Raw genomic sequence first — 27945 nt, forward strand, 5'->3', positions numbered from 1 at the left:
CATTGTTCATAGTGGTCCCTTCAAAGGCCAACTACAATTTGCTGCTGGGAAGAGAATGGATTCATGGTGTGGGAGCAGTGCCTTCAACTTTGCACCAACGTATCTCCATTTGGAAATCAGATGGGGTCGTCGAGAATGTGCAAGCAGATCAAAGCTACTACTTAGCGGAGACAGGTTATGTCGGCAAAAAGAATTTCGAGAAGAGTTTAGCCACAATTGCTCCTTTAGACACAGTGGCTAATAAATATTTCAACTCATACTCAGAGTACTCAGTGACATTGGATCCCATCCGGGGTCTAAACCTCAATGAAGCATGCAAACCTGATGCCATGAGTGGATGGCACAGCGATGAAGAAAAAGATGCCACTAGTGAGTGGCAAACCAGTGGTAAAGATGATTAATTCGAGCATAGCTCGAATTTCGGCTTACGCAGCCGAAAACAAAATAAGGACGGCTTTAGAGGCCGAAAGAATGGCCAAAGAAATGGCTATTGACGAAGCTAATGTCTCAATCCTGCCTGTCGAATTGACACCTCAGGAGGAGGCAACAACAAATAAGGATAACACGTGCATGGAAGTAAACGAGCAGAGTGTCGATGAATGCGAATTCGAGGACCTTCGCAACTTGAGGCTAGATTGCATCTATGATGACGGTCCATTAGGTTTCGAGAAGCCAATGGTCGACGTTTCCAAGAAAATGGAAGCACAAGACCCTTTGGAAGAAGTGGACTTGGGTGATGGCTTAGAAAAGAGGCCAACATACATCAGTGCTCTTATTGACCCAGAGTTAAAGGACAGGATGGTGAAATTACTCAAGGAATTCAAAGACTGTTTCGCTTGGGATTACGATGAAATGCCCGGCCTTAGTCGAGAATTGGTGGAATTGAAGTTACCCATTAAAGAAGACAGGAAACCAGTCAAGCAATTACCCAGGAGGTTCCATCCAGATGTGTTGGTGAAAATCAAGGAAGAAATCGAAAGACTCCTTAGGTGTAAATTTATCAGAACGGCTCGATATGTGGACTGGTTAGCCAACGTGGTTCCAGTGATCAAGAAGAACGGAAAGATGAGAGTTTGCATTGATTTTCGAGATCTTAACGCTGCCACTCCAAAAGACGAGTACCACATGCCTATTGCCGAGATGATGGTGGATTCCGCTGCTGGTCAGGAATACTTAAGCTTGTTGGATGGTTATTCAGGATACAACCAAATCTTCATAGCAGAAGAAGATGTGTCGAAAACAGCTTTTCGATGTCCTGGCGCCTTAGGGATATACGAGTGGGTGGTCATGCCATTTGGATTGAAAAACGCTGGCGCGACCTACCAAAGGGTAATGAATACCATTTTTCACGATTTCATTGAAACTTTCATGCAGGTTTACATTGATGATATTGTGGTAAAGTCCCCATCAAGGGATGACCATTTATCCCATCTAAGGAAATCTTTTGAGAGGATGAGGAAATATGGCTTAAAGATGAACCCCCTTAAATGTGCCTTTGGTGTTATTGCAGGTGATTTTTTGGGTTTTGTGGTGCACAAAAAGGGCATCGAGATCAACAAAAATAAAGCTAAAGTCATTCTCGACACAAGTCCACCAACCAGCAAGAAGCAACTACAATCGTTATTGGGGAAGATTAACTTCCTAAGGAGATTCATTACCAACCTTAGTGAAAAGACCAGGTCATTTTCCTCGCTTCTTCGACTAAAAAAGGAAGATGTGTTCCGCTGGGAAGCAGAGCACCAAAAGGCATTTGATGAACTCAAAAAGTACTTGTCCAATCCACCTGTAATGGTGCCACCCACCAAGGGGAGGCCAATGAAGCTGTATATTTCCACCACAGATGAAACCATTGGGAGTATGCTGGCTCAGGAAGATGAAGATGGCAACGAAAGAGCCATATTTTATTTGAGTAGGGTGTTAAATAGCGCAGAAACTCAATACACTATGATCGAGAAATTGTGTCTATGCCTGTACTTCTCTTGTGTAAAGCTGAAATATTATATAAAGCCAATCGATGTAATGGTTTTTTCTCATTATGATATAATAAAGCACATGTTATCCAAACCAATCTTGCATAGTCGAATTGGTAAATGGGCTTTGGCCCTAACCGAATATTCATTAACTTATGCCCCATTAAAAGCAATTAAGGGGCAAGCGGTTGCTGATTTCTTAGCAGATCATACTGTGCCTAAAGAAATCGTAACTTACGTAGGCATACAACCTTGGAAATTATATTTCGACGGTTCCAGCCATAAAAATGGAACTGGAATCGGGATGTTCATTATGTCCCCGCAAGGTACCCCCACTAAGTTCAAATTTAGGATCGAGGGTAATTGCTCGAACAATGAAGTCGAGTATGAGGCATTGATATCGGGCCTCGAGATCTTGCTAGCTCTGGGGGCAAAGAACGTTGTCGTAAAAGGAGATTCTGAGTTGGTGGTAAAGCAACTCACCAAAGAATACAAGTGCGTTAGTGAGCATCTAGCCAAATATTATGTAAGAGCAAACAATTTGTTGGCTAAATTCAACGAAGTTGGAATAGGTCATGTTCCTAGAATAGAGAACCAAGAAGCCAATGAATTGGCGCAGATTGCTTCTGGGTACATGATAGATAGGCTAAAGTTAACAGAGTTAATTAAGATCAAAGAAAAGCTGTGTCCTTCAGACCTCGACATTATGGTCATTGATAATCTAACTCCTAACGATTGGAGAAAGCCAATTGTCGAGTACCTGCAGAACCCAGTAGGGTCAACTGACAGAAAAGTCAAGTATAGGGCCCTAAGTTACACCATTTTAGGCAACGAGTTGTTCAAAAAGAACGTTGACGGCACATTGTTGAAATGCTTAAGCGAAGACGACGCATTTATAGCAGTATCAGCTGCTCACGATGGCCTATGTGGTGCTCACCAAGCAGGGGCCAAAATGAAATGGATTCTATTTAGGCAAGGCTTGTATTGGCCAACTATCATGAAAGATTACATTGAGTACGCAAAAGGTTGTCAAGATTGCCAGAAACACTCAGGAATCCAGCATGTGCCAGCTAGCGAATTGCACTCTATTATCAAGCCATGGCCTTTTAGGGGATGGGCAATAGACCTAATTGGCGAAATTCACCCAGCCTCATCAAGGCAACACAAATATATCATTGTGGCAGTCGATTATTTCACTAAATGGGTCGAAGTCATTCCACTACAGAACGTAACACAGAAAACGGTAATCGAGTTTATACAAAACCATATCGTGTATCGATTTGGATTACCAGAGTCAATTACAACGGACCAAGGCACAATATTTGTGGGACGCAAAGTGGCAGCTTTTGCAGAATCCTGGGGGATTAAACTCTTAACCTCGACCCCTTACTACGCTCAGGCAAACGGTCAAGTAGAGGCGGCCAATAAAACTCTAATAAGCTTAATCAAAAAGCACGTGGGTCGAAAACCAAAAAGTTGGCATGAGTCTTTAAGCCAAGTCTTGTGGGCTTACAGGAATTCTCCAAGAGAAGCGACCGGAACAACGCCTTTTCGACTGGCCTATGGCCAAGAAGCCGTGCTGCCCGCAGAAGTATATTTGCAATCATGTCGAATTCAAAGACAAGAGGAAATCCCAAGTGAAGTTTACTGGAATATGATGCTAGACGAAATGGTCAACCTCGACGAAGAGAGGCTCTTGGCACTGGACGTTTTGACAAGGCAAAAGGATCGCATAGCTAAAGCATACAATAAAAAGGTTAAAGGTCGATCTTTTATTACAGGTGATTACGTGTGGAAAGTTATTCTCCCAATAGATAAAAAGGATAGAGCTTATGGGAAATGGACCCCCAATTGGGAAGGGTCATTTACAGTCGAGAAAGCGTTACCCAATAATGCTTATGTAATTAAGGAATTGAGTAACCAGCGTCAATGTGTTACGATAAATGGCAAGTATTTAAAAGCATATAAGCCAATGTTGCACGAGCTTAAAATCGAATGAAACATAAGCGTTAAATTGCCAAATCACATTCATTGATCGGAAAGATTACAGGTATGGCAAAATACAAATAAAACTAGAAACCTAAAAAGGAAAAATAGCTCTGTATCCGTTATATCTAGCTTGCATGGGCGCTATTCGATTCACCAGCGCCACCATTTGGTCCTCAAGCCGAGCCTTCTTTTGACGAGCAATCAGGTCTTCAAGGGAGGCTGTAGATATCTCGACGGCTAATCGAACGAGACCTTCGGGATCTTGTCGATCCAAAGAGGCTTGGAGAAAATCAAATTTCTCCCTCCACTCATCGATTTGGTGTTCTTGAAAGAACACCATTACTGAAAGCTCCCGGAACTCTTCAAACAAAGGTTTGGCCTCCAAGAGAAGCCCCTGGAACTCCTGAAGGGGAATTCTAACGCGCGCGATGATTGGCCTATGAAGCAGTTGATCAATGAGCCCTAGAAGCTCATCAAGGCCAGCAGAGGAGTCATACAGGTTCTGTAAAAGGTTCTCCTGGAAAGCCAAGTCCCTGACACGACGAAGGATAAGTCTGCTATCCATGGTAAAGAATGAAAGGTCCTTGAATCGCAGGAAGACGATGAGAATGGAAAGAAAAGAGTTGCTGTTGGAAGACGAGTAAAAAACGACACCATTTATAATAGGGAAGTAACAAACAGACGTATTAATGCAAGCATGCAGTTACCAAAGCGTCAGCCAAACACGGCAAGCCACGTCAACCACTACCACAAGTGGAGGAAGTTCTTGAGTCGTTGAACAAGAACGTGATAAAAGCGTTATAAATTATCGTGGTTTTCCAAGGAACTTGGAAGTTGAAAGGTTAGATTAAGCACCAAGTTAAATGGTGAGACTAGCAATTCAATGCAGGAAGTAATGTAACGAAAACTGATTCAACAATAAAATGCAAATCGAGAAATAAAGCATGTCGAGCATTGCCAATACAAATTCATTCATTAATCAGAAATCGGACAGAGTTACAGGACAGGAATGATGGTTACAAAGTTGGCAACAAAGGCCATAATAGATCCATGACCATCACAATAAAACAATTATGAAGCCTAAATTCTCGACTTGAAGGCTTCAAGCTGAACCCCAGCAGCAGCAATCCTAGAATCCAAGCTTTGCTTTACACGCCGCTCCGCTGCAACCTCTTTAGAAAGTTGAGCTGTCGATAACATCACATTTGTACACTCAGCAGCAAGAGTGTTCAACCGGGAATTCACAGCCGGGCCTTCGTCAATCAACATTGCCTTATGTTTCTCTAGCTTGGCCACCTCCCTTTGAAGCTCGTCCAGTCGAGCATCGACGCTTGACAACTCATCTGCTATAAGAGCTTTTCTTGCAGTCAGCTTCAGAATTTCATCCTTTGAAGGCAGGAGTCCATTGGTGTTGGAAGTCACTTGTGCCTGCTTAGTCTCAATGAGTTGCTCCACCGCAATAGCCTTGTCAAGCGTGGCCAAGATATCGACCAAGAGAGTCTGAAGCTCGACGAGAGCATCTGCTCGAGTTTGGTCAAGTCGTTGGCTCAATAGGAAGGCAAGCAGCTCTTTAACCTCCTGGCCTAGTCGAGAGTTAGCTCGAACCCCGCTGATGAAGCCCGCATCGAAAACCAGCCCTTTTAACTGTACAAAAGCTTCTTCAATCTGGCTATCGTCGGCTACTCCACCAGACTGAGCAGTCTCAGTAGTTTCAGCTTGACGTGGTGGAGACTCGAGATCTAGAGTACCATCGAAGAAGCTCTGAAAGATGGAAAGAGGGTCTTCGACTAAAAGAGCACTGAGTCTCTCGCCAGAAGTATGGGAAGAAGCAGCCGTCTTAGAAGAAGCTGAGCCTCCCTTAGCATGAGGAGAAGACAAAGCGACCCGGGCACCTTGTCGAGGTTGCTGAGGAGAAGGTTGAGGTTGTTGGGGAGAAGTTTGAAGTTGTCGAGAAGAAGGTTCAGAATGAGTCGAGACCAAAACATCAGCCTTAGGAGGAGGCATCAAACCAATCACTTGATCAGGCTGAATGATTGGAGGCTCTTGACCTTCACTACCCTGCACCTCATCATGTGATACATTTTCTTCGCGAGCAGGGGAAGGCATGTTCTGCATATCCTGCGGAGGAAAATTAGAAAGGTTATCTCGACATTCTTTGGTATAATAGGGTTCACAACCAGGATGCTGCCAAGCAATTGGTTTCGAGTTAAAATAGAATGTTAGCTTGTCCCACACAGGGTCTGATTCAGTAGAGTTTAAACTCGAACTAGAGGACTCTAAACTGCTCGAAGAGCTAGATAGGGCAATTGGTGGAGGTTTAGAAGAAAACCACATGGCTCGAGGTACAGCCATTTTAGACATGCCAACCCTCTGAAGAATAAAAGTAAAAAAAAAATGATGATTGAGAAAGAAGAAAAGAACGCAAATTGAAACAAGATGTGAACTAATGATTTACCTTAGGGCCAGATGCTTTGAGGGGACTGGAACTGGTTGAACTTTTAGAATGGTGGGAAGAGGAGCTACCAGATTTGCGACTAGACCTTTTCCCGGAGGTCTTCTTGGCTTGAGCCATCTCGACAGGAATTGGTGTAGTACCTTGAAGCAGAGGATTAGAAGCCTGCTCATCAACACCTTGTTCACCACCTTGCTGCACTTCCTCACGTTGACTGACTGATTTAGCAGGGGAGGGATTGCCCGCAGAAGGTTCACCAGCACCTTTAGCCCTCTTTTGGCTCGCAGAAGTAGTAGGGGTGGCCCCCCGTTTTCGACTCTGAAACAAAAGCAAATGATCACAAAGATATACACGTCGAGTAAAGGTCAAAGTTTCACAAGGTTCAGTGTTACCTTAGGAATCTTGAGCTTATCAGCCAAGGCAACGTCATCATCATCATCATCCTCCACTTCAACAATCGCAGAAGCCACCCGAGGAGAAGCCTGAGGGGTCGGTCGAGGAATTGGTTCAGCTACAAAAGGAAAACAAAGGAAGATTAAGCTATAAATATCGCAGAGATGCCAGGTCAAAATAATTACCTTGACCAATAAGCGTTCTTATCGATATGTGGTTGAAGATTGCAACCGGCACATGGAGAGGATAATTCCACATGTAACGCTTGGTCCAGGTCACCCGCTTCCGAGGGGGCAGTGCACCGTGGTAAAAGTTTTTGATACTTACATGATCAACCCACTTAGGAAGCACTACCGAAAAAGCCAAAGCATACTTACAAGTAGGCAGTGGTGGGAACCTAAAGCCGGTTTTTCGAATAATAAAAGAAAGACCATCCTCATCAGAAGGAAGGCTCAATCGGGTTTTCTTGGCTTTAGCTTCCCACATTCGCCTGAGAACTTGGGCTGCTTTGGCAACCGTTTCCTGAAGTCGAGGACCCGGAAAGTATACTACACCGAAGAATTGTTGAAAAGCGTTGATCTCAGATGTATGCATACCTTTGGTTTTCTTTGGGGTCTGCCTCTGCAAAAGAAAAATGTTTGTTATGCGCTGGAAGCAATCCTCAATTGGCGTCGAAGTATCATGCCAATAAGCAGACCACCACGCCTTGAACGCCTGGGTGACGTAAAAGGATGGAGTGAAACTGAAAGGACTAAGACCAAGTAGCTCCTCCTCATTATAGTAACCAATGGTAGTGTCGAAAACACTACGTTTGGTGATGGTACCAGGATAGAGGATGAGGGATTTGTCGAACAAGGTATTGGGCAAATCTTGACTCAGCCCAAACTGTCGAGATACAAGCTGAGGATTGTAACCGCAAAGAGTAAAATCATTACTGGCAAAGTTGATGGTTAACACCCTGGGAGACAATATAGTCTGCCAAAGCTCGACTTGATGCTGAGAGAGGTTCTCTGAGCCAGGAAGATTGGGGTAAGAGTTCCTTAGCCACCGTGGGCCATAAGAAGGTTTGTGGTACGGTGCAAAGCTCGAGCGGAAACGCTTCAGCTCGAAAAACATGGTAAAATACTTCTTGAAGTCAAACTCGAACGTGGAAGCATCATAAGGAGGGGTGAGAGCTTCAAGCCTGAAAGCATCGATCCTTGTGTTAGACACCGTAGGAGGAGGGTTCTTGGCTGGAAGAGATGGCTCGAAAACCGCATTCATCCAAAGCTGAAGAAGCCAGAAAGGACCAGCTGCATTCAAAGACGCAACCTTAGGATCTCGAATGTCAGCTATCGCTTCATTGATCATTTGGTAGAGATTACCGAGCACGAGCCTGGCCATGGCGATAATTCGACCCTCGTGTAACAGATTGGCTAAAGGAAGGAGTTTAGCCGGAATCCTCAAAGACTTGGTGCAGAACACATAAGCAGAAAGCCAATACAGTAGAAACGCGACATGCTCAGCATCGGAGACTTCACCATTCTCGACATAGTGATCTTTAATAAACTTACTGAAAGCAATGTTATCTGTTGGAATGGCAATAGGATTGGTGGGAGCAGCAGAAGAATGGTAATCATCACCCACCACCCAGAGGCCAGTAATTGCAGCAACATCGAGAAGAGTGGGAGAAAGCATCCCAAAGGGGACATGAAAGCTATTGGTGGACCGCTCCCAAAAGAAAAGAGAACTCAGAAGCATAGCAGGGTTATAAGTAATCGGCGACCTCGACAACTGAATGAGGTCGAAAATTCCAGTCACTTTCCAATGCCCAGACTTACTGGCCTCCACCCTGTCGAGCCATCTCAGATAGGCTCCTTCACCAGCAGATGGGTTAGGAGGCGCAGACCTGAAAGTCCTTTTGGGATCTTTCATAAAAGGGAAGCGGTAAGAAGGTTGAAATGCAAGAATAAGCTCATCCCCACGAATGCTGGGGTGAAAATGCTCGTAGCCCTCAGGAAGACTGTTAGGCCTGCCCTTCTTTGCCTTCTTCAAAGGGCCTAAAATGGCACGTAAATTGCCATTCACAGAAATAGGAATAAATACCTGGGATTTCCAGATAGCCCGTTTCTCCACGTCATACGGCGGATCTGGAATGGGAGTGCGTTTGGCTTCATTCATCTCACATGCAGCAGCCAAAGGGATGACATTGTCAGAACCAGAACCAGAAGCCATAGAAATGTTCAGAGAATACACCGGGAAAACAGAAACCAAACGATGGAAGGTGGTCACAAGCAGAATCAGGCAAAAGTTTGAGTGTTCGAAAGCTTGAGGATTTGAAAGCTTGAGTGTTTGAAAAAATGGTAAAGCTTGCAGAAGGCCAACAATGGCGTATTTATAGGCAAACAAAGAGTCGGACGTGAAGCTGCATTATAGAACGTTGCATAAAATTTTTTGAAATCCAACGGTTATTTTATTATATAACCGCAAACCCTAATGAAAAGGCTAGAAAAGGGCCATGATTACTCTAAAGTAGAGACGGCACACGGCAGACGAAGTCAGACGTCAAGGCTTCTGATTGGAGGAAAAGTCAAACGATTGGATCTCTGATGAGACTTGAAGTCAGAAAAGTGGAAAGTCGCGAGCAACCGTCAAGCTCCGTCGAATTGCACGAGCAAAAAATGCTTGATCCCTCCAAGATCTAGTAGTCGAGAATCAACATTTTTGGGGGGCATCTGTTGGCCCAATATTTTGGCCCAAGAGAGAAAAAACGCATTCAGCCCAAAACACTCAAGGTAGTCGAATTCGGACTTAAGAAAGGGAAAGGAAAATGCACCAAGTTAATGGGGCAGCCAAATTCGACAATAACAATCACTACTAAACACAAGCACATGTAACACGTGCCACATTGACCAAGTCAAATTCTCCCCACGATGGTCGAAAACGTGGCCAGGAAACGGTTGAAGCAGTTGAAGCACACGATCTCCACCACCATGCATGGAACTTCCGGAGCAAGCATTAGATCGTGGGAGAAACCAGGCCCACTAACCTATCCATTGAGGAGGAAAACCGTCAAGGACACGCGGGGCACGAAGCTCTATAAATAGGAGAATCCAATTCAGAAAGGGGGTTCCCAACTCAAAACTCTGAAAAATTCACCAAAAAGCTCTAAATGTCCGCGTCAATGAGACTCAAGGAGCAAAGCGTGATGATGGAGGAGTATGTTGCAGAACCAACACTTTAGTTTCCTTGCATTTCAGCTTGTTGATTTCCAGTTCTTTTGTGTAGTTTGTTTGTCGAAATCTGCGGTTCATGTAGTTTTCATGTTATTTTAGTTTATTTGACTGTTTTGTAATTGACTCATGTTTAATGAAATCTAGTTTCACCTGAGTTGCTCGTTGTTGTCGAAAACACATTCATTCACACACAACACTTTGGCAAAGCGTTTTCTCAAAAGGACCCTGAAATCTAAACTTTCTTTAGTCGAACTAAGAGGATATTTGTTTACCAAAAATCAGTGTAAACACCGCCGCTCCTGCACCCCTGTCACCGCCACTCATGCGCCGTTGACACTGCCACCTCTATGCCTTGGGTGAAATTTAACAGGTTTGTTATTCTTCTCTTCTAATCTTACTTCATCGTTTCTCTTTTAGTCTTTTGATCAAATGCCCGGTTTTTCTTTCCCTTTCATGCGAAGTACCATCATTTGCTCCCTGATTCTGGCTCTACAACATTAGTCTAATCACATCACATGAGCAAACTTAAACAAGACTACAACCACATTGACCCCTTCCTACTTAAAAAAGTTTAATCCACTATACATTTTACAATTCGAGGAATAATATACATTATCCTAAATTGCATACAAGAAGAAACCATTTATATGATAAGTTGGTAAACAATTAACAGGCTCCACAATTGATCAAACAACTTATAAATATATGACTTAATTGCACATTTGCTCCCTCATCTTTCACTGTTGTGCGAAGTCCCTCCCCCATGTTTAAAATGAGCAAATTCCCTCCCTCATGTATTAATTTGTGAGAATATGCCTCTTCCGTTAGTTAGCCATTTGAAAGCTAACGGAGGTTGCTATTTTCACCCCCTTTTTGCTATCTGCACCACCTACACGATTTCTGGAAAAAAAAAATAATAAAAAACTCAAAAATCTATCATCTTCATCTCTTCCCTCATGATCTTCATCTTCTTCATGGTATACAACAAAAAACCCAGCAAATTTTCTCAAGTATTGCTACTGCTATAGCCTCCCTGCATTCTCTCAAGTATTTTTGGTCCAATGCTGTGAAACGTGAATGTCAAATTCCTCAGCTTCTTATACAGATATCATATTTCTAATAAAAAAAATGCTACACACACTAGTCTGAAGCAGCAAACATAAACTAGAAGAAAAGAACACGACAAGGAAACATCACCCAACAACCCAATAGTAGCACCCCAACACAAGACATGGATGAAGATGAAAATCTGAGCAAGGTGATGGCTTGTCAGATCTGGAATTTGGGATTGTGGGTTAGGTTTTTATTGAATTTGGGGTTTTTTAATAGTGGTGTGTTGCGGCAAAACGCCCTTGGTTGCAGAGCTTGCTGGGGAATAGAGAAATAGAAGACACAACCCATTCTCCCTGCTCTTCATCATCCATAAACCCAAAGGCTACGTTTTCTTCTTCTTCCCCTGTCGCACCTCCGCATAAAACCCAACCAAGCCACTTTAATCAGCTTCAAACCCACGCCCCAACCCATCAAACCCAACCCACACTCCACAACCTCCCGCCCACACCTCCAATTCGCAACCCAGCCAACCCCTTCGTTGGTCCCCCATGGGTGTGCAACGCAGAAACAAGGTACAACAGAGAAGTGGGTTGCTCTCTCTTTTACACATTCCTCCTTCAATTGCTCTCTCTTAATGTGGGTTATGTCTTCCTTCATCTTCCGATTGAACCCTAATTTGGGGGACATTTTTTGGTTCGAATTGAGGATGAAGAAGGAGGAGAAAATCGAGATGAAAGAGTGGTTGTGGAAGGGAAGGAGAAGGTTCTGGTTCAGATACGATGCCTTCCTCTCTATGTTTCATGGTGTTTTTTTTTAAAGAAAATTTTCAGATTCTTTTAGTGAAATTCAAAGTCTTATTAATTATTTATTGTATGTAACATATTTCATTTATTTTTTATTTCTAATCGAGGGGTGTGGTTAGTAAAAGGAGGAGGTGAAAATAGTAACCACCGTTAGAAATTGGATGGAAAGCTAACGGCAGCACAATTTGAAACATGAGGGAGGGAATCTGCTCATTTTAAACATGGGGGAGAGACTTCGCACAACGGTGAAAGATGAGGGAGCAAATGTGTAATACCAACTTGTTGTTTGATAGGTTTTTCAAATATTGACTCCATAGTTTTTCAAATACCAACTTTATTGCTTTGTAAGTTATAAGCATACCTCATCATTGTTGTCTTATCTCTCTATGATTTTTCGAGGTTTTGTTCAAATCTTTATGAAAGTATAACTTGCTTACCACAATACCAACTTGTTGTTTGATAGGTTTTTCAAATATTGACTCCATAGTGATTAATAAGCATCAAATTAATTATTATTATTTTATGGATCACAAACCAATTTATGTCTCTGGATTACGTGTCTCTTACAATTTGCTCACCAACGCAACAGGTAAATAGTCAAGTTGGTCTCTAAATGTGTCAGCCGCCTTCAAGTTAGTCCCTAAACTTCTAAAATGCCTCCTGCAATCCCTGAATGTGGCAAAAGTCATTCACCGTTAGTCCCTCACATTAAAAAAAGGAACGGACGTTAAAAAATCTTTTTTTATTTTATTTTGTTTGCTTAATTAGCTAGACTGCCTAGGTGAAATAGAGTGTTGGTAAAACATTTGGACGTCAAATAAGTCCCTGAATGTGACAAATTAGTCCCCAATGTAAAATTCATCATTTAAAAAAAAGTGGTGGTTGGGGGATTTGAACTTGGAATTTGAGGTGTAAAAACAACTTATTTACCAGGTGAACTAAAGAATTTAATAGTTATAATGTAAAATAAGATTTATTTATTTAACTTCTAGTTGAAACATTATCACCTACATCCCCAAACTAACGTGCGTCATCCCCCACCTTCTTTCTTCCTAATTGAAACGAGTAAACAGCCATTTTGGTCCCTGATTGTGTATACCGGTGACAGACTAGTCCTCATACTTTGAAAATGGTCATTTTTAATCCTTGAATGTGTTGCCGTCAGTCAAGTTAGTCCTTGGTTCAGTTTTCCGTTAGTCCCTCAGACGGAAAAGTCCAAATGGCAAAAAAAAATTTCATGCAAGAGTCCTATGTGGCACCTTCTCTTTTTTCCCTCCTAAAACATAATGTCAATTTCGTCCCTAGGTTCATCATCATATTATCTTCTTCTCCAGACTTCATCATCATCAATTCATCATCTTCTTCTTCTTCTTCATTTCAATCACACATTCACACCCCTTGCTCTCCTTCACCCTTTGTTTCATTCTTCTCCCTTCACCCTACGTTCATCCTTTTTTCTCCTCCTTCCTCCAAACTTGCCTCAACTCAGATCTACACCACTGTGACATGCACCGCGCAGATCAGGGCCAAATCGCGACCCATGCCTCTAAAGTTTGCATTTTTTGGGTCAACAATGCTTCTTTACATCCAATGAGGCTTGTATCTGGTGGTTTTTGATTGGTTTTGATATGAACAGAGGTTGGTTGAAGAAGAAGCAAAGTTGCAGAGACGGTAGAGGTTGAAGAAGAAGGGGCTTTTGATTTTGACAAACCATAATGTGATTTTCTAATACCATCATCCTCACACCTCGTCCAGAAGCTTAACCGATTCACTATCCTCGGTTTATCTCTCTATACTGGATCTGGATTGGCACCATCCCTTTCTAATTCAACCTTTCCCCTCTCCCCTCATCCCTTTCTTTCTCTCACTGGGTTTCTGAATTTTGATCGTAGCTGGGGGTTGGGGTTGCAGTGGTAGTGGTGGGGGTTTCTTCAGAAATTGGGAAGTTGATGAGATGAGATGATGATATTTGCAAAGAAAAATAAATTCAAGGTGTAGATTGGGGGTGGCCGTGTATGGCTTTAGGATTTCTGGAATTTTGCATTTCCCATTTAGTATATTGCTGGTTCTGGAAAGACCGGAGGCAACTAGATCTTGAGTGGGTCAAAATCTGCAATTTTGTTCTTTTTGCATTTTCCATTTATTTCTCTTATGCAAAATTTTTTTATGTATCCCTGTAAGCAATCGTCGACAATTTGTTTGCTGCACATTTTTGTTTGTATTTCTTAACCATTTTTTGGTATGGGATTAAAAGCAGATAGCGAAAAATTCATGGATCGGTTTTGTTTGTAAAATTGTATCGAAAACCCATCACCAAACTGATGAAGAGTATCCACTCACCGAATGAAGTGATTGATGACTGTTTTAGTTTTGAATTGGCAGGGTGGAGTGCAATCTTGTATTGGGTTCAACAAATTTTCTTTTTGTTTGTCTTTTTAATTGATGCACTTTTTTTTTTTGTATTGAGTGATGGGTATATGGGGTTTTGGTTTATCGCATGTATTCTTCAGATACTGCAGAATCATATAGGAGCATTAGAATATGGTTGACAGGTGTTGTAAAGGGATGAAGTTACATTGAATTTTGTTTACTTGTTATGTAAATTTTCTGTATCATAGCAGTAAGGAACATCAAAATATAAATTATTCTTGATACAATGAATAATAATTGAGTGATGAATAGCAATGAAGAATAACAGTAAGTAAACATCAAAATCTGGGTTTTTGGTTTTTGATGAAGATGATGATGAAGAGATGAAGAACAAGAAAATATAGGTTTTGTTTTAACTTTAATTAATTAGGTTTATTAAGCTGGCATTAATTAGTTTTTTCCTTAATTAAATTTTTCCCGTAAATTTTAAATGGAGAGGATGATGAAGATAAAAAAGATGAAGAATGATGAAGATGAACATGATGATGATGAAGAAGAGCAGGAGGAAGAAAAAAAGCAGGAGGAGGAAGAAGAAGCATAAGCCAGGGACGAAATTGACATTGTTTTTTGGGAGGGAAAACGATAAGGTGCCAGTAGGATGTTAGCGTGGAAATTTATTTGCCATTTGGACTTTTCCGTCTAAGGGACTAACGGAAAACTGAACCAAGGACTAACTTGACCGACGACAACACATTCAGGGATTAAAAATGACCATTTTCAAAGTATGAGGACTAGTCCGTCACCGGTATACACAATCAGGGACCAAAATGGCTGTTTACTCTCCTCATGAAGATAACCTCATTACTCAGAAACTGTAACAAAGAATATATTGGGTCATCACTCTCATCAGATAGAAACCAACCTCAACATGTTCAAACACATTAATGAGTTATCATCTTCTTCAAGTTTTCAGCGCTTCTGTGTGTTGGCTTGAATTAGGAATTCCTCACCAATCTGGAATAAAACCATGATCATAACAAAGACAATCTAATCAGTGTAGTTAATCAATTTATTGATAATCTTCTTGTATACAAAATTAACAGCAACATTGAATACAAAATGCACCACATGCATTTATAATATCCGAAACTATGAACAAATTAATAAATGATGAATACCAATCTGGTTAGAGCAGTGGGATTGGATACCAACCTGGTTAGAATAGTGGCAACTCAACTATCTTGTGCATTTGGGATTGGATAAAAAGGGGGAAAAGGAAAAGAGAAAAAAATGAAAAGAAGGAGAGATAGCAGAAGAGTGCAATGGAATGAGTGTAGGAAGAACAACAAATAAATTGCGAGGGAAATGGAAGAAGAAATTCAGAGGTGGGAAGAAGGAATGTTTGAGAATTAGGGATTTTCCCCCAATTTTTAGGGTTCTTCTTCATATAAACGAAATCAAGGACTAAATTGAAGTCTTTCAAACTTTCCCAACGTTTAAATGCCACGTAAGCTTCAGCATATACAAAAAAAAAATTTCATGTCAGCACTGTTAACGTCCGTCAACTTTTTTTAACCCAGAGACTACCGTGAAGAAGTTTTGCTACATTCAGGGACTGCGGGAGGCATTTTAGAAGTTTAGGGACCAACTTGAAGGCGGCTGACACATTCAGGGACCAACTTGACTATTTACCCCCAACACAACTCTCACATCAATAGCGAGATTGAACTCATAACTTCATATGGAGAAGTAATTCATCATTACCGATGAGCTAAAACATGTAATTGTGACACAAATTTACTTACTAACATCTTTTAATTTTTGAACATATTTTTTGAGTTTTTCAAAATAACCCTAAATGAATAAAAGGTTTTTAGTGTTAGTATTAAATGGTTTTTTGCATTGCGTGGAGTCGCGATTTCAGACATGTGATTTGTGAGCTAGACCGTGCAGAAGCTAGCTTCAGCTCTCGAGGATGGTGAGGGTCTGAAATTCCATGTGGAGGGTCGGGTTCTTCGTGACATTAGAGAAATGCTAGACAATAATTGGAGAATCAACCTTGTTTTGAGTCACCGAGAGGGGAATGATGTTGCGGATTGACTTACTAAGACGAGAGCTCACTCGCCTACAACCAGTCTTATGATTTTTGATAGACCTTCTATTGAGCTCGAGACCTTCCTATTAAATGATTTGATACTATTTTAAAACGTGTCATAAACTAAAATTTCATAAAACAAGACTCTTGGGCCACCTAAAGCCAAGGTAATTTTACCCATATTGGTAGTTGTTAATCTCACCCCCCGTTTCATTTAATTCCACCATCACCTTTTAAGTGGGTGAAAAGAAAGAGTGAAATTAGATGAGATTAACCATTACCTTTATTTAATTAATCCACTACATTTTGATTTTGATTTTGATTTCTTTGATATTTTGAACACACATGACTGACTCGGTTTTCGATGAAGGATACGACAATTGAAAACGCATTAAGGGCAAACCCGGACGGACATGAAATAAAATTTGGGGTTAAATTGGCTGGGAATGGGATCGTAATGAAATAGCTCTGCTTGGGATTGGGAAAGACACAAGAAGTTGGTCGTCTGAGTCTCAGGCATGGCGATACGCGATGTCTGAGCTGCTACTTGTTCTTCATTACGAATTGAGGTTGTATTATTATTATTATTAGTATTAGGGCTTAGATTAAGTTAGGTTTGCCACAAATGGCCGCAGTGGTTCAGTCCCATCCCCACCGCTATATCGGCCCTCCGTCCGTCGGCCCCAGCCCCGGCGATGCTCTCAACCGCATCCTCGCCGACCTCTGCACTCGTGGCAACCCCAAGGTACTGTACTGTCATGCTTCAATTGAAATTTAGTTGCATCACTTCACTCTTGTCATTTTCCATTTGCTTCAACCACGCAGGAGGGTGCTTCTCTAGCTTTCAAGAAGCACCTAGAGGAGGAAGCTCGTGACCTTAGCGGTGAAGCCTTTTCCCGGTTCATGGATCAGCTGTATGACCGTATCTCGAGTCTTTTGGAGAGCACCGATGTTGGTGAGAATCTCGGAGCTCTCAGGGCCATTGATGAGTTGATTGATGTCACGCTTGGGGAGAATGCTTCCAAGGTTTCCAGATTTTCAAGTTACATGCGTACTGTTTTTGAGGCCAAACGTGATCCCGAGATTCTTGTTCATGCTAGCACCGTGCTCGGCCACCTTGCCAGAGCTGGCGGAGCTATGACCGCCGATGAAGTTGAACGCCAGGTTACTCGCTGCACCTTGTCTCTAATCTAATCGAATTCAGTTGAGTTGAGTGCTCATTTTTATTTTATTTTTTTAAAATTTCACTTAGGTTAAAATTGCTCTGGAGTGGCTTCGAGGGACTAGAGTGGAGTATCGTCGATTTGCTGCTGTCTTGATCTTGAAAGTAAGTGAACTTGTTTCTAAGAATTGATTGAGGCTTCCATTCATAGGAATCATTTTCCAGTTTCTTTTTTCATATTTTTGGTACTTATTTATTAATTAACCAGGAATCATTTTCTGGTTGTGTGTTTTTATGCTCTCTCACATCCTTGAAATCTCTTCATTGATAAGAACGTGCGCTGTCCTTTTGATTTTGTTCATTGCAGGAAATGGCAGAAAATGCTTCAACTGTTTTCAATGTGCATGTGCCCGAATTTGTTGACGCTATCTGGGTTGCTTTGAGGGATCCAGCATTGCCAGTTCGTGAGCGGGCTGTGGATGCATTACGGGCTTGCCTTCGTGTTATTGAAAAGCGTGAGACACGCTGGCGTGTGCAGTGGTTAGTTCTTGCTTTTAAACCCGAAGCTTACAGTAAAAGTATTTTGCAGGCTATGCCACCTTTAGTTATTCTTTGGTCATCTGAGTCCATATTGATGGTTATGGAGTTAATGTTGAGGTTCAGGAGTAGTGTTTGTTGAAGGGTTCATGTCATGCCTTTCGGACTATATGATTTTTGTCGACTTCATCTGACAACATGTGCTTTAATTATCTATTGCTTCTATTTGATGACAGGTACTATAGAATGTTTGAGGCAACACAAGATGGATTGGGTAAAAATGCCCCAGTTCACAGCATACATGGTTCCCTGCTTGCTGTTGGGGAGCTTTTAAGGTGCATAATTTTTCAACATCTGTATGGTTGATAGTTTTGTAATTTTTTCAAGCTAGCATACTGTCACTGTTATTCTCTATAGTTAGTATGCATGTGTTGTTAACCTAATGTGGATGTGATTACTTAAATTTTTCAAAAAGAATTTTTTTTATGCGTGTTTAATCCGTGAGAGATACTAATTCTTGAATTTCGGTCTGGGGCCTATCTCTTCTTCAAAAGATAGCTTAAGGGTTATGGTTGTTGTACCCTTTATAAGTACTTTTTTAGCCATATTTAGCCAATGTGAGACCTTAACTCACTCCCTCACCCAAGGCTGAACATCTGGAGTGTGGAGATCGCAAACTTTTGATATTTGTGGAAATCCTCTTATGTCCATTATTGGACATGAATCTATGGGGTAGATTAATTTCCTCAATTTCTCCTGAATCAACCGCGGGCCAGGTTGACTTCATTAACTTTTCCTCGAGCAACTGTGCGTCAGATTAATTATTGAACAAACTTCTTGAATTTAGGATAGGTTCGGGCTCCATTTCAAGTAAACTCCTAAACTCCTAAAAACTAGTTTAGGAGTGGGGATTGCTTTGCCCGTTATAAAGACTTCTTTAGCTATATCTCCAGTAAATGTTTGACCTCAACACTAATCATTAATCTTCGCATTATTTTGTAATTGATTTATTTGGAACTAATGATTGTTGGGCAGGAATACTGGTGAGTTCATGATGTCAAGATACCGAGAAGTTGCCGAAATTGTTCTAAGATACCTAGACCATCGGGACCGGCTTGTTCGCTTGAGCATAACTTCTTTGCTACCTCGAATTGCACATTTTCTGCGTGATCGCTTTGTTACTAACTACTTATCAGTATGTTAACTTTGCCCTATTTCTTAATTATACTTTTTAACTGAATGGAGAACCCTTGAGAATGAAGGTTTTCAGAAATTTACTTATTTCATTGCCTATGGAGATGGACTTCCTGCAGATATGCATGAATCATATTCTTTCTGTCTTGAAAGTACCTCAAGATCGAGATAGTGGGTTCATTGCTCTTGGAGAGATGGCTGGAGCATTGGATGGAGAATTGGTCCATTATTTGCCGACAATTATTACTCACTTACGTGAGGCGGTATGTTACATTAACTGTTGTCAGATCCCAATCTTATATTGTAATTTATCTTATTGCTTGTTGGATTTCTTATTTAGATGAGTCATTGGTTATCTTTTGTTCTATAATGTCTGACAAAATTATGTTTTGACAATTTAGGCATTTTATGTATGTAGATTGCTCCACGTAGGAATAAACCTTCACTTGAGGCCTTGACTTGTGTTGGAAGTATTGCAAAAGCAATGGGGCCTGCTATGGAATCTCATGTACGTGGACTTCTGGATATTATGTTCTCTACTGGTCTCTCAACTGTACTTGTCGACACTCTTGAACAAATAAGTATCAGGTATAGGGCTGGCTTAAAATGAAGTCTTCCTCCTTTCTATTGGGTTTTAAAAGATATTTTGAATGTGTTCTTTGTTATTCAGCATTCCATCTCTGCTGCCAACCATTCAAGACCGGTTACTTGACAACATATCTATGATTCTTTCTAAATCCCATTATAATCTCGGGAGGCTTACACAAAGCATGGGTAGAGCAGCAACAATAAATGCCCCTCAACAATTTTCAGAGCTTAGTGGTTCTGCACTTATGCAAGTTGCTTTGCAAACTCTTGCTCGTTTTAACTTTAAGGTTCTGTATACTCATCTTCATCTTTTTTTTTTTGGTATTCTTAGTTCTTATGTCATTGGACAATGACCAGAGGTTGTAACCTGTTTTACCCTGTTGATATAGGGCCATGATCTCCTGGAGTTTGCTAGAGAATCTGTTGTTGTCTATTTGGATGATGAGGATGGAGCTACACGAAAAGATGCAGCCCTATGTTGTTGCAAATTAATTGCTCATTCTGTCTCTGGTCTAGCATGTGCTCATTTTGGTTCTAGCAGGTTGACTAGATCAGGGGGGAAGCGTCGTCGCCTGGTTGAGGAGGTTGTGTTTGCCAACATTTCATTTTGATATATTTCATATCTATTGTTTAGTTTCTTTTCTAATAGATATTTCAAATTCTTTCTCCACCATCTCTTGAAATTTTTGATATTTTGGGAGTCCCCATGTGATGTTTAGTTTTGAGAAAAAGATATTCACCAATGAACAATGGGCCCATTGGGTATTCATGGTCAAATGTCGCCTCTTATCAGGCTCATGATCATGTCGAGAGTAAAAGAAAAATAGAAAATGACAGACATGAGAGAATCCATGTGTCTTACACACGGTTGTTAATATCGGATAGCGTAGTGTAGCGGCAAGCCCAAAAACGCTATTTCGAGCGCTATTGCGGCGCTCTAGCGCAAATAGCGGTGAATAGTGGAGTAGCGGTAAACCCCTAGGGCGCTATGCTATAGGCTATTGCGCCGCTATAGCGCGCTATTAACAAGCCTGGTCTTACATACACAACAAAGCTCAATTTATGGATTGAAAAATCATTATTACACGGTGCTCCCTTATACTCTATTACGTGTATTTTACTCGTTTTATTATTCACTATGGATTTTACTTTTTGTGATAATATATGATGTGTGCGTTGCTAACTGAGCTTTGACTTTCTGCAGCTTGTGGAGAAGCTTCTCATTTCTGCTGTTGCAGATGCTGATGTTACTGTCCGCCACTCTATTTTTACTGCCCTCCTTGGTGATAGAGGCTTTGATGAGTATTTAGCACAGGCTGACAATTTGAGTGCAGTATTTGCTGCTCTAAATGACGAGGTAGATTTAAACTAGATAACTTGTATCAGGAAGATGCCATGCTCTCTGGCTTTAAGATTTTGAATTCCTTGTTTAATCTTCCATGAGGATCTGCTGGCTGATTCTTATCAGGCAGGCAGTTGTATATGGTGTTGTGCAGTTCTTTTGTTCGCCAGTGTTGTAGCTGGGGGTATCTTGGGGAATTATATTAATCTTTCATACTTCGGAATATGTTGCGTGATATCGGCATGCTGCTTTAAGGGACTTCTGATTTGGTTTGTTGAGCACTGTATTGTAGGTGCATTTGGGTAAATTGTTTAATTAAGCCCTTATGGGAACAAGCGCTTATGCAATAAGCACTTATCTATAAGCTAATTTGAGAAGCTTATTGAAATAAGTTCAAAAAAGGTTATATGTAGGTATAAACACTTATTCCTTAGCTAGTATTAGCAGCTTATGAGCTCAAAAGAGCTATAGGGAGTTTATAAGCAATTTACATAAGCTCTCCCCAAACTTGCATAAGCGTTTATGCTATAAGATATGATCAAATAAAATCTTAGAAACAGGCCCTATGTTGTGTTTGATGCCGAAGTTTTATATTTTCCTTCATTTTTCAATGTATAATCCAATCTGCTTGGCTTTTGGACAAGGCGTTATTCATTCTTCAGTAGAATCTAGAAAGTATGCATCAATGGACATCCTACTGGTTTTCCCAATTTCCCTAATAAAGCGTTGGTTATGATTTATCATCATATGCTCCTGTACACTTGAGTAGCACCTTGTTTTTTAGTGATCTGTTCTTGACCCTCCATTCTGTTACATCCTGTTTTTATTAAGGAGTTAACTTCTGCAGGATTTTGATGTTAGAGAGTATGCAATTTCTTTGGCTGGAAGGTTATCCGAGAAAAATCCTGCCTATGTTCTTCCTGCTCTTCGTCGCTATCTTATACAGCTATTAACATACTTAGAGCAGAGGTAATATGGAGTGTTTAATTCATTGATAGATAATGTAGGTTATTCGGTTATTCTCATTTTCTTGCTTCACAACCTTCATCACATGGAAAGATCCATTGTTATGAGGCGCATTGATAGAGAAAATTACTTTTTTTCTCTCTGATATCCATTTAATTCTCTTTCTTTGCTATCAGTGCGGATAGCAAATGCAAAGAAGAAAGCGCAAAGTTAGTTGGCTGTTTGATAAGGAATTGTGAACGGCTAATTCTTCCATACATCGCTCCGATTCATAAGGTTTGACTAATTGTGGTGTTAAGGTAATGATCTTGTTTTATTTTATTTAGTATATTCTTATTGATTTTTTTAATTGTATCAGGCACTCGTGGCCAGACTCACTGATGTTAATGCCAATACTGGAATTATTAGTGGGGTCCTTGTGACTGTGGGGGATCTTGCCAGGGTGGTTAGTAAATATCTCTCCTTTGGCATGCTTGTGTTTTATATTCACTGGTAACTTATTTGTATTGTGATTCTGTTTAGGGTGGTTTTGCAATGAGGCAATACATTCCTGAACTCATGCCTTTAATTGTTGATGCTTTATTGGATGGATCATCTGTTTCCAAACGTGAAGTGGCCGTTGCCACACTAGGTCAAGTTGTACAGAGCACTGGGTACGCACATATTTTCATTAGTTAATAAATTAATAATACTTTTCTTTGTGAATCTGTATTACTTCTTTCGGGATTTTTTTTACTATATGTTAAAACTTGTGCACTGATGTGCAATATTTAAGATTTTTTTTTCTTTCAAAATTGCATATTTAGGTTTGTTTCTTTTTTGTGTTGTTCTGAATGCTAAGATCTGAAGAATAAGGTTGAATCTGATATCCAAGTCATTTGCTCAATTTTTCTATTTAGTATCAATCAAGTTTGTTTTACTACTTTGACAGGTATGTTATAACTCCATATAACGAGTATCCACAATTACTTGGGTTACTCTTAAAATTACTGAATGGTGAGCTAGTGTGGTCCACCAGACGTGAAGTATTGAAGGTGATAGTAAGAATTATGTAAATGAGTCTTTATGATGCATGCATGTACACAGAGTTAAATTATACTTGGGTTCTGTCAGGTACTTGGCATTATGGGTGCCCTTGATCCTCATTTACATAAGCGAAATCAAAAAACCTTGCCAGGGCCCCATGGAGAAGTTGCACGCCCTGCTAGTGATTCAAGTCAACAGATTCAGTCTATGGATGAATTTCCCATGGACCTGTGGCCATCTTTTGCTTCATCAGATGACTATTATTCCACGGTAGCACATTAACATTTCTTGTTATCATTTTATTTTCCTCATTGTTTTCATTTTTATGACAATTTCTCTATGATTTTAGGTTGCAATTAATTCTCTCATGCGTATACTGAGGGATCCCTCACTTGCTAGTTACCACTTGAAGGTGGTTGGGTCTCTAATGTTCATATTCAAGGTATGCAAACATGAAATGGCATTGTCTTATGTTTTCTTTTTTATTCCCTCTTGTTATCTCTGTAGGCTTTGTAGGATTTTTGATCCTCCTGTTTTGCACTCTTGTCTGTTAATTATAAAAAGTAAAACAAGAAGAGAAAGCTTCCGCCTGTCCTGTTTAATGTACTTCTCTCCCTGCACCTGATGTAAACGTAACTCTCCGGCGACAAACCTGTATCTTTGGGTGGAAAGTTGCTTGTACATTGTTGAGAAGTCCCACATTGACTCGAGATATGGCTAAAATAGCCCTTATAAAGGGTAGAACAACTCTCACCCCTAAGCTAGCTTTTGGGGTAGAGTTAGGCCTAACCCAAATTATAATATGGTATGAGAGCCTATCTTAGATCCGTTTATTGGAGATCACCCATATATAAGCCACCCGTAGATGTTCATTCTTGCATGTTCCAGGCTCCAAATGTTTAGCCGTAGACGTGAGGGGGTGTGTAGAAGTCTCACATTGAATAGATTTTTTGCTAATATAGTCAAGCAACCCTCACCCCTAAAGATAGCAACCCTCACCCCTAAAGTCGAGTTAGAACTAGCAAATTTATTAATTTACTAACCGATTGAATTGGTTTGGTCTTTGACAACCTCAAGATAGTTTCTTTAACTTATTGTGTTATGGTAGCCAGTAAATAAATAAGCTATGTAAAGGTTGGCCAATCCTTTTGTAAATCCGAGTAATAATTAGATAAATCAAGTGGAGTAAGGGACCAAAAAATTATATAAAATTGAGGGTAATATCAAAGGTTCAAATATAGAATACACCACAGCCATAGCACTGGATTTATTTACTCATATAAGAAACGCAAAGTAATAACTAGAACCTAGGTAGAGTCCATAATCTCAAAAGTGGAAAATACAACAAGGAACTAGAAATTCCCTCAGGTAGGAGTAGGAATGGTCTTCAAGCCAAGAATAAGACCTGTCACTCGATTGCGATCAGCTCAATAGTCCTCAAAGAATGGTCTGCAAGACTGCAACAACTCCTGGAAGGTTCTTTCTGTTTTTTTTCAATAGCTGACTTGTGAGGCATTCATAAAGGGAGATAGAAATTTTCCAATCGGTTTGAGATGAAGATCGACTTGCAACCATTCGGTCAAGACACTGCCTATGCCAATGCGGACTCAGTAGTACTTATGCATTATCTCAGCATCCAGGAACAGGATCTTGATCAAGCCGTCTAGGGAGAGTCGCAAGGATGTGAATTGTGAGAACTGTTAGATGAACCTTCAGAGGAGGGCTTTGTCAGGGGAACTGAACTCTCAATCTGAAATCATGCCTGTTCAGTGGCCAGATAGTGTTTGAAATGTGTACGGGCATGTTTAAAGTGGCATAGCTGTGTCAAGGTTAACATGACCGTAATAATGACAAACCGTAACCGTGCTTATTGTCTAGAGCATGCTGATTTGGCGTGGGCATGCTGAGGGGAAGCACACAACCATGCTTCTTCTAGGGACCACTAACTTACATACACATTGGCCATTTTGAAGTCTTTGTGGGCGAAATTCCATTTTTCTTGCTCCAAAACTCTTTAAAAATTACTTCTTTTAACCATGTTTCTTGGAACTGTCTCTAAGCTTATCAACTCTACAACAAACAAGGAAGATGGATCAAATTCAAGAATAAATACTTGAAAATATTATAAGTGACTTAATTTCCCCATAGATATACAGGTAGAATGATAGTTTATTAACAAATGCGGTAAATGAAACTTTGAATAGCTATATTATTGGCTATGGCAGAATTTTGTTGTCTGAAGGTGAAATCTTGCTCCATAATGATGAAGTGTTGGTTTAGCTAGGTGGATTTCTTTTCTAGGCACAATTTTTGTAACTGTAGAATATTTAAGTTTTCTCTTTCATTAGTTGGATGTTGTTAAAGGACAATTATTATTCCAGATAATACTGACATTCATTGTCAATATGATTGCATTTTTGTTTTGTGAGGTCAGTCTATGGGACTTGGCTGCGTTCCGTACTTGCCCAAGGTTAGATCTCGACCTTGCATTTCAAATGGACTTACTTCCTTTTCTCTGCAGTCTATTTTTGTTATTTTTTACTGGTGCCTTTAGAACTTATTTATGGCATTTGAAATCATTTTCTGAATTCTTTTAGTTTTGGGTGGTAGAATTAGTCTTCACTGATTGTACCATGGTTCTCGTCTTTCTTGTAGGTTTTGCCTGACCTTTTTCACACTGTTCGTACATGTGAAGATAGTTTAAAGGACTTCATAACATGGAAGCTAGGAACTCTGGTGTCTATTGTGCGCCAGGTTGGTTTTAGACTCTCTAGAATATGTCTAACATTTGTATGATCATTATTTTCCCTTCTGCTTATGTGCTCAATATGTTGTGACTGCAGCATGTTCGAAAATATTTGCCAGATTTGCTTTCTTTAATAGCAGAATTTTGGTCATCATTCACTCTTCCAGCACCAGCGCGTCCTGCCCTTGGCTATCCTGTTAGTGTTGCTGCATCTGAAAATTTATTCAAAAAACCAGGGATGTGTTCTTGTGGTTTATGATTACTCGGCTTTTTTTTCCTCGAATGTCACAGGTACTTCACCTGGTGGAACAGCTTTGCTTGGCTCTTAATGATGAGTTCAGAACATATCTTCCAGTCATCCTGCCTGGTTGTATTCATGTCATTAGTGATGCCGAAAGGTGTAATGACTACACCTATGTTCTTGATGTTCTCCACACACTAGAAGTGTTTGGTGGTTAGTACTCTTTCCTGTAGCATACTGAGTGCATCTTAATTTAAGTTCTAAATCACACTAGCCATATGCAAGTTACCCCTTGCACTTCCAATTAAAGCAATCTGCTTATTTTCCTGTTACTATTCATTTAAGTTGCTAATGGAATGGGGCATCAGACATGCAACTAATGTTTGAAATAAACCTTAAAATCAGAAGAAAGTATAAGAATTCGGGTTAGATGAAACTCTACCCCAAACCCCAAAAGCTAGCTTAGGGTGTTGAAAACTCTAATCTGAAAAACTGATGCTCATTGATTTTCAAAAGCTAACAATACAAGAGAGGATTACAGTATTTATAGAAGAACTCTAAAGCTCGGTGAACAAGCTAACTCTAACAAATTCTGTTATTGACAGCTAAGCTAACTAACTTGACAGCTAAGCATTGACAGCTAAGCATAACTAACTCAATAGCTAAGACTGTTAGCACAGTCAGCGGTTACTAACAGTAACTATGTAGTGTACTCTAATATAGGGAAACACTTATTTGGCCATATCTGTAGTTAATGTGGGGCTTCTCAACACCTCCCTCACAGCCAGGGCTAGACATCTGGAGCGTGAAATTTGCAGTAATGGACATCTGCGGGTGACCCATATATGGGCAATCCCCAATTATTAGAGTAAAAAGTGTGACTAAAACAAGTTCCACACTGTATAGATAAGCAAGTGTAAAATAGTATGTAAGTTAAAAGACCCACTCACCCATTGCATTAAGTGCCTTAAGGTTTTGTGGTGAAAGTGGACCTGACTTAAATTTTTAATATGGTATCAGAGCTGAAAATAACGACTCATGTTCCAAAAAAAAAACTTGAGAAAAAAGAAAAATAAAAAAAGAAGGAAAAAAGCAAGTCATACAAGCTTTTAAGATTCAAGTTAAGATGGAGGTATACAAGTCCAACGACATCTGATATTCTGCTTGAGTACAAGCCCAGACATAAAAGCAAGCCATAAGGCCTCTGAGACTGACGAAGGTGCACTAGTCCAACGACTTCTGATGTTCCGCTGGAGTACAAGCCAGAAGGAGAAAAAATTGAAGTCCCACTTGAAGGGGGAGTGGGGAGTATTAGAGTGACAAGTGTGGCTAAAAGAAGTTGCACATTGTATAGATAAGAAAGTGTGCAATAGTATATAAGTTAAAGGACTCTCACCCATTTCCTTAACTGCCTTAGGTTTTGTGGTGCAAGTTGATCTCACTTAAATTTCTAATACCAATAAACGGATAGAGGACAGGCTCTGATACCATATTAAAATTCAGGTTAGGCCTAACTCTTCTTGCTTAAAGCTAGCTTAGGGTTGAGTGTTGCTTTACCCTTTATAAACACTTATTTGACCATATATGTAGTCAATGCGAGACTTTTCTGCAACATAAGTAATTGTTATAGCTAGAAATGGCAAATTGTGACAATTATGTTCTTGTTTATGTAGGGACTTTAGATGAGCACATGCATCTACTTCTTCCTGCTCTTATACGATTGTTTAAAGTGGATGCCTCAGTAGACATAAGACGGGCTGCAATTAAAACTTTGACAAGATTGATCCCTCGTGTGCAGGTTGG

The 27945-nt window shown here is 40.4% G+C and overlaps 1 protein-coding gene across 3 annotated transcripts in view; it reads left to right on the forward strand.

The window, feature by feature from the left end:
* Positions 1–16723: 16723 nt before the first annotated feature.
* Positions 16724–27945, forward strand: part of LOC130741431 (serine/threonine-protein kinase TOR) — a 37467-nt gene continuing 26245 nt past the window's right edge. Inside the window, exons 1-23 of one of the 3 annotated variants that reach the window (XM_057594335.1) lie at positions 16724–17085; positions 17166–17504; positions 17593–17667; positions 17870–18042; positions 18276–18374; positions 19075–19234; positions 19338–19496; positions 19652–19821; positions 19904–20108; positions 20211–20405; positions 21026–21178; positions 22011–22132; positions 22306–22405; positions 22488–22574; positions 22652–22782; positions 23061–23163; positions 23243–23425; positions 23505–23597; positions 25590–25625; positions 25811–25909; positions 25999–26097; positions 26193–26355; positions 27816–27940. In XM_057594335.1, coding sequence (XP_057450318.1) covers positions 16966–17085; positions 17166–17504; positions 17593–17667; positions 17870–18042; positions 18276–18374; positions 19075–19234; positions 19338–19496; positions 19652–19821; positions 19904–20108; positions 20211–20405; positions 21026–21178; positions 22011–22132; positions 22306–22405; positions 22488–22574; positions 22652–22782; positions 23061–23163; positions 23243–23425; positions 23505–23597; positions 25590–25625; positions 25811–25909; positions 25999–26097; positions 26193–26355; positions 27816–27940 — 3189 coding nt within the window. In that variant the 5' untranslated portion in view covers positions 16724–16965. Of the gene's footprint in view, positions 17086–17165; positions 17505–17592; positions 17668–17869; positions 18043–18275; positions 18375–19074; positions 19235–19337; positions 19497–19634; positions 19822–19903; positions 20109–20210; positions 20406–21025; positions 21179–22010; positions 22133–22305; positions 22406–22487; positions 22575–22651; positions 22783–23060; positions 23164–23242; positions 23426–23504; positions 23598–25589; positions 25626–25810; positions 25910–25998; positions 26098–26192; positions 26356–27815; positions 27941–27945 lie in introns of those variants that run through there. The other 2 variants (XM_057594336.1, XM_057594337.1) reach the window with 2 other exon arrangements.

Source organism: Lotus japonicus, chromosome 2, assembly GCF_012489685.1.
Source record: "Lotus japonicus ecotype B-129 chromosome 2, LjGifu_v1.2".
Classification (NCBI taxonomy): domain Eukaryota; kingdom Viridiplantae; phylum Streptophyta; class Magnoliopsida; order Fabales; family Fabaceae; genus Lotus; species Lotus japonicus.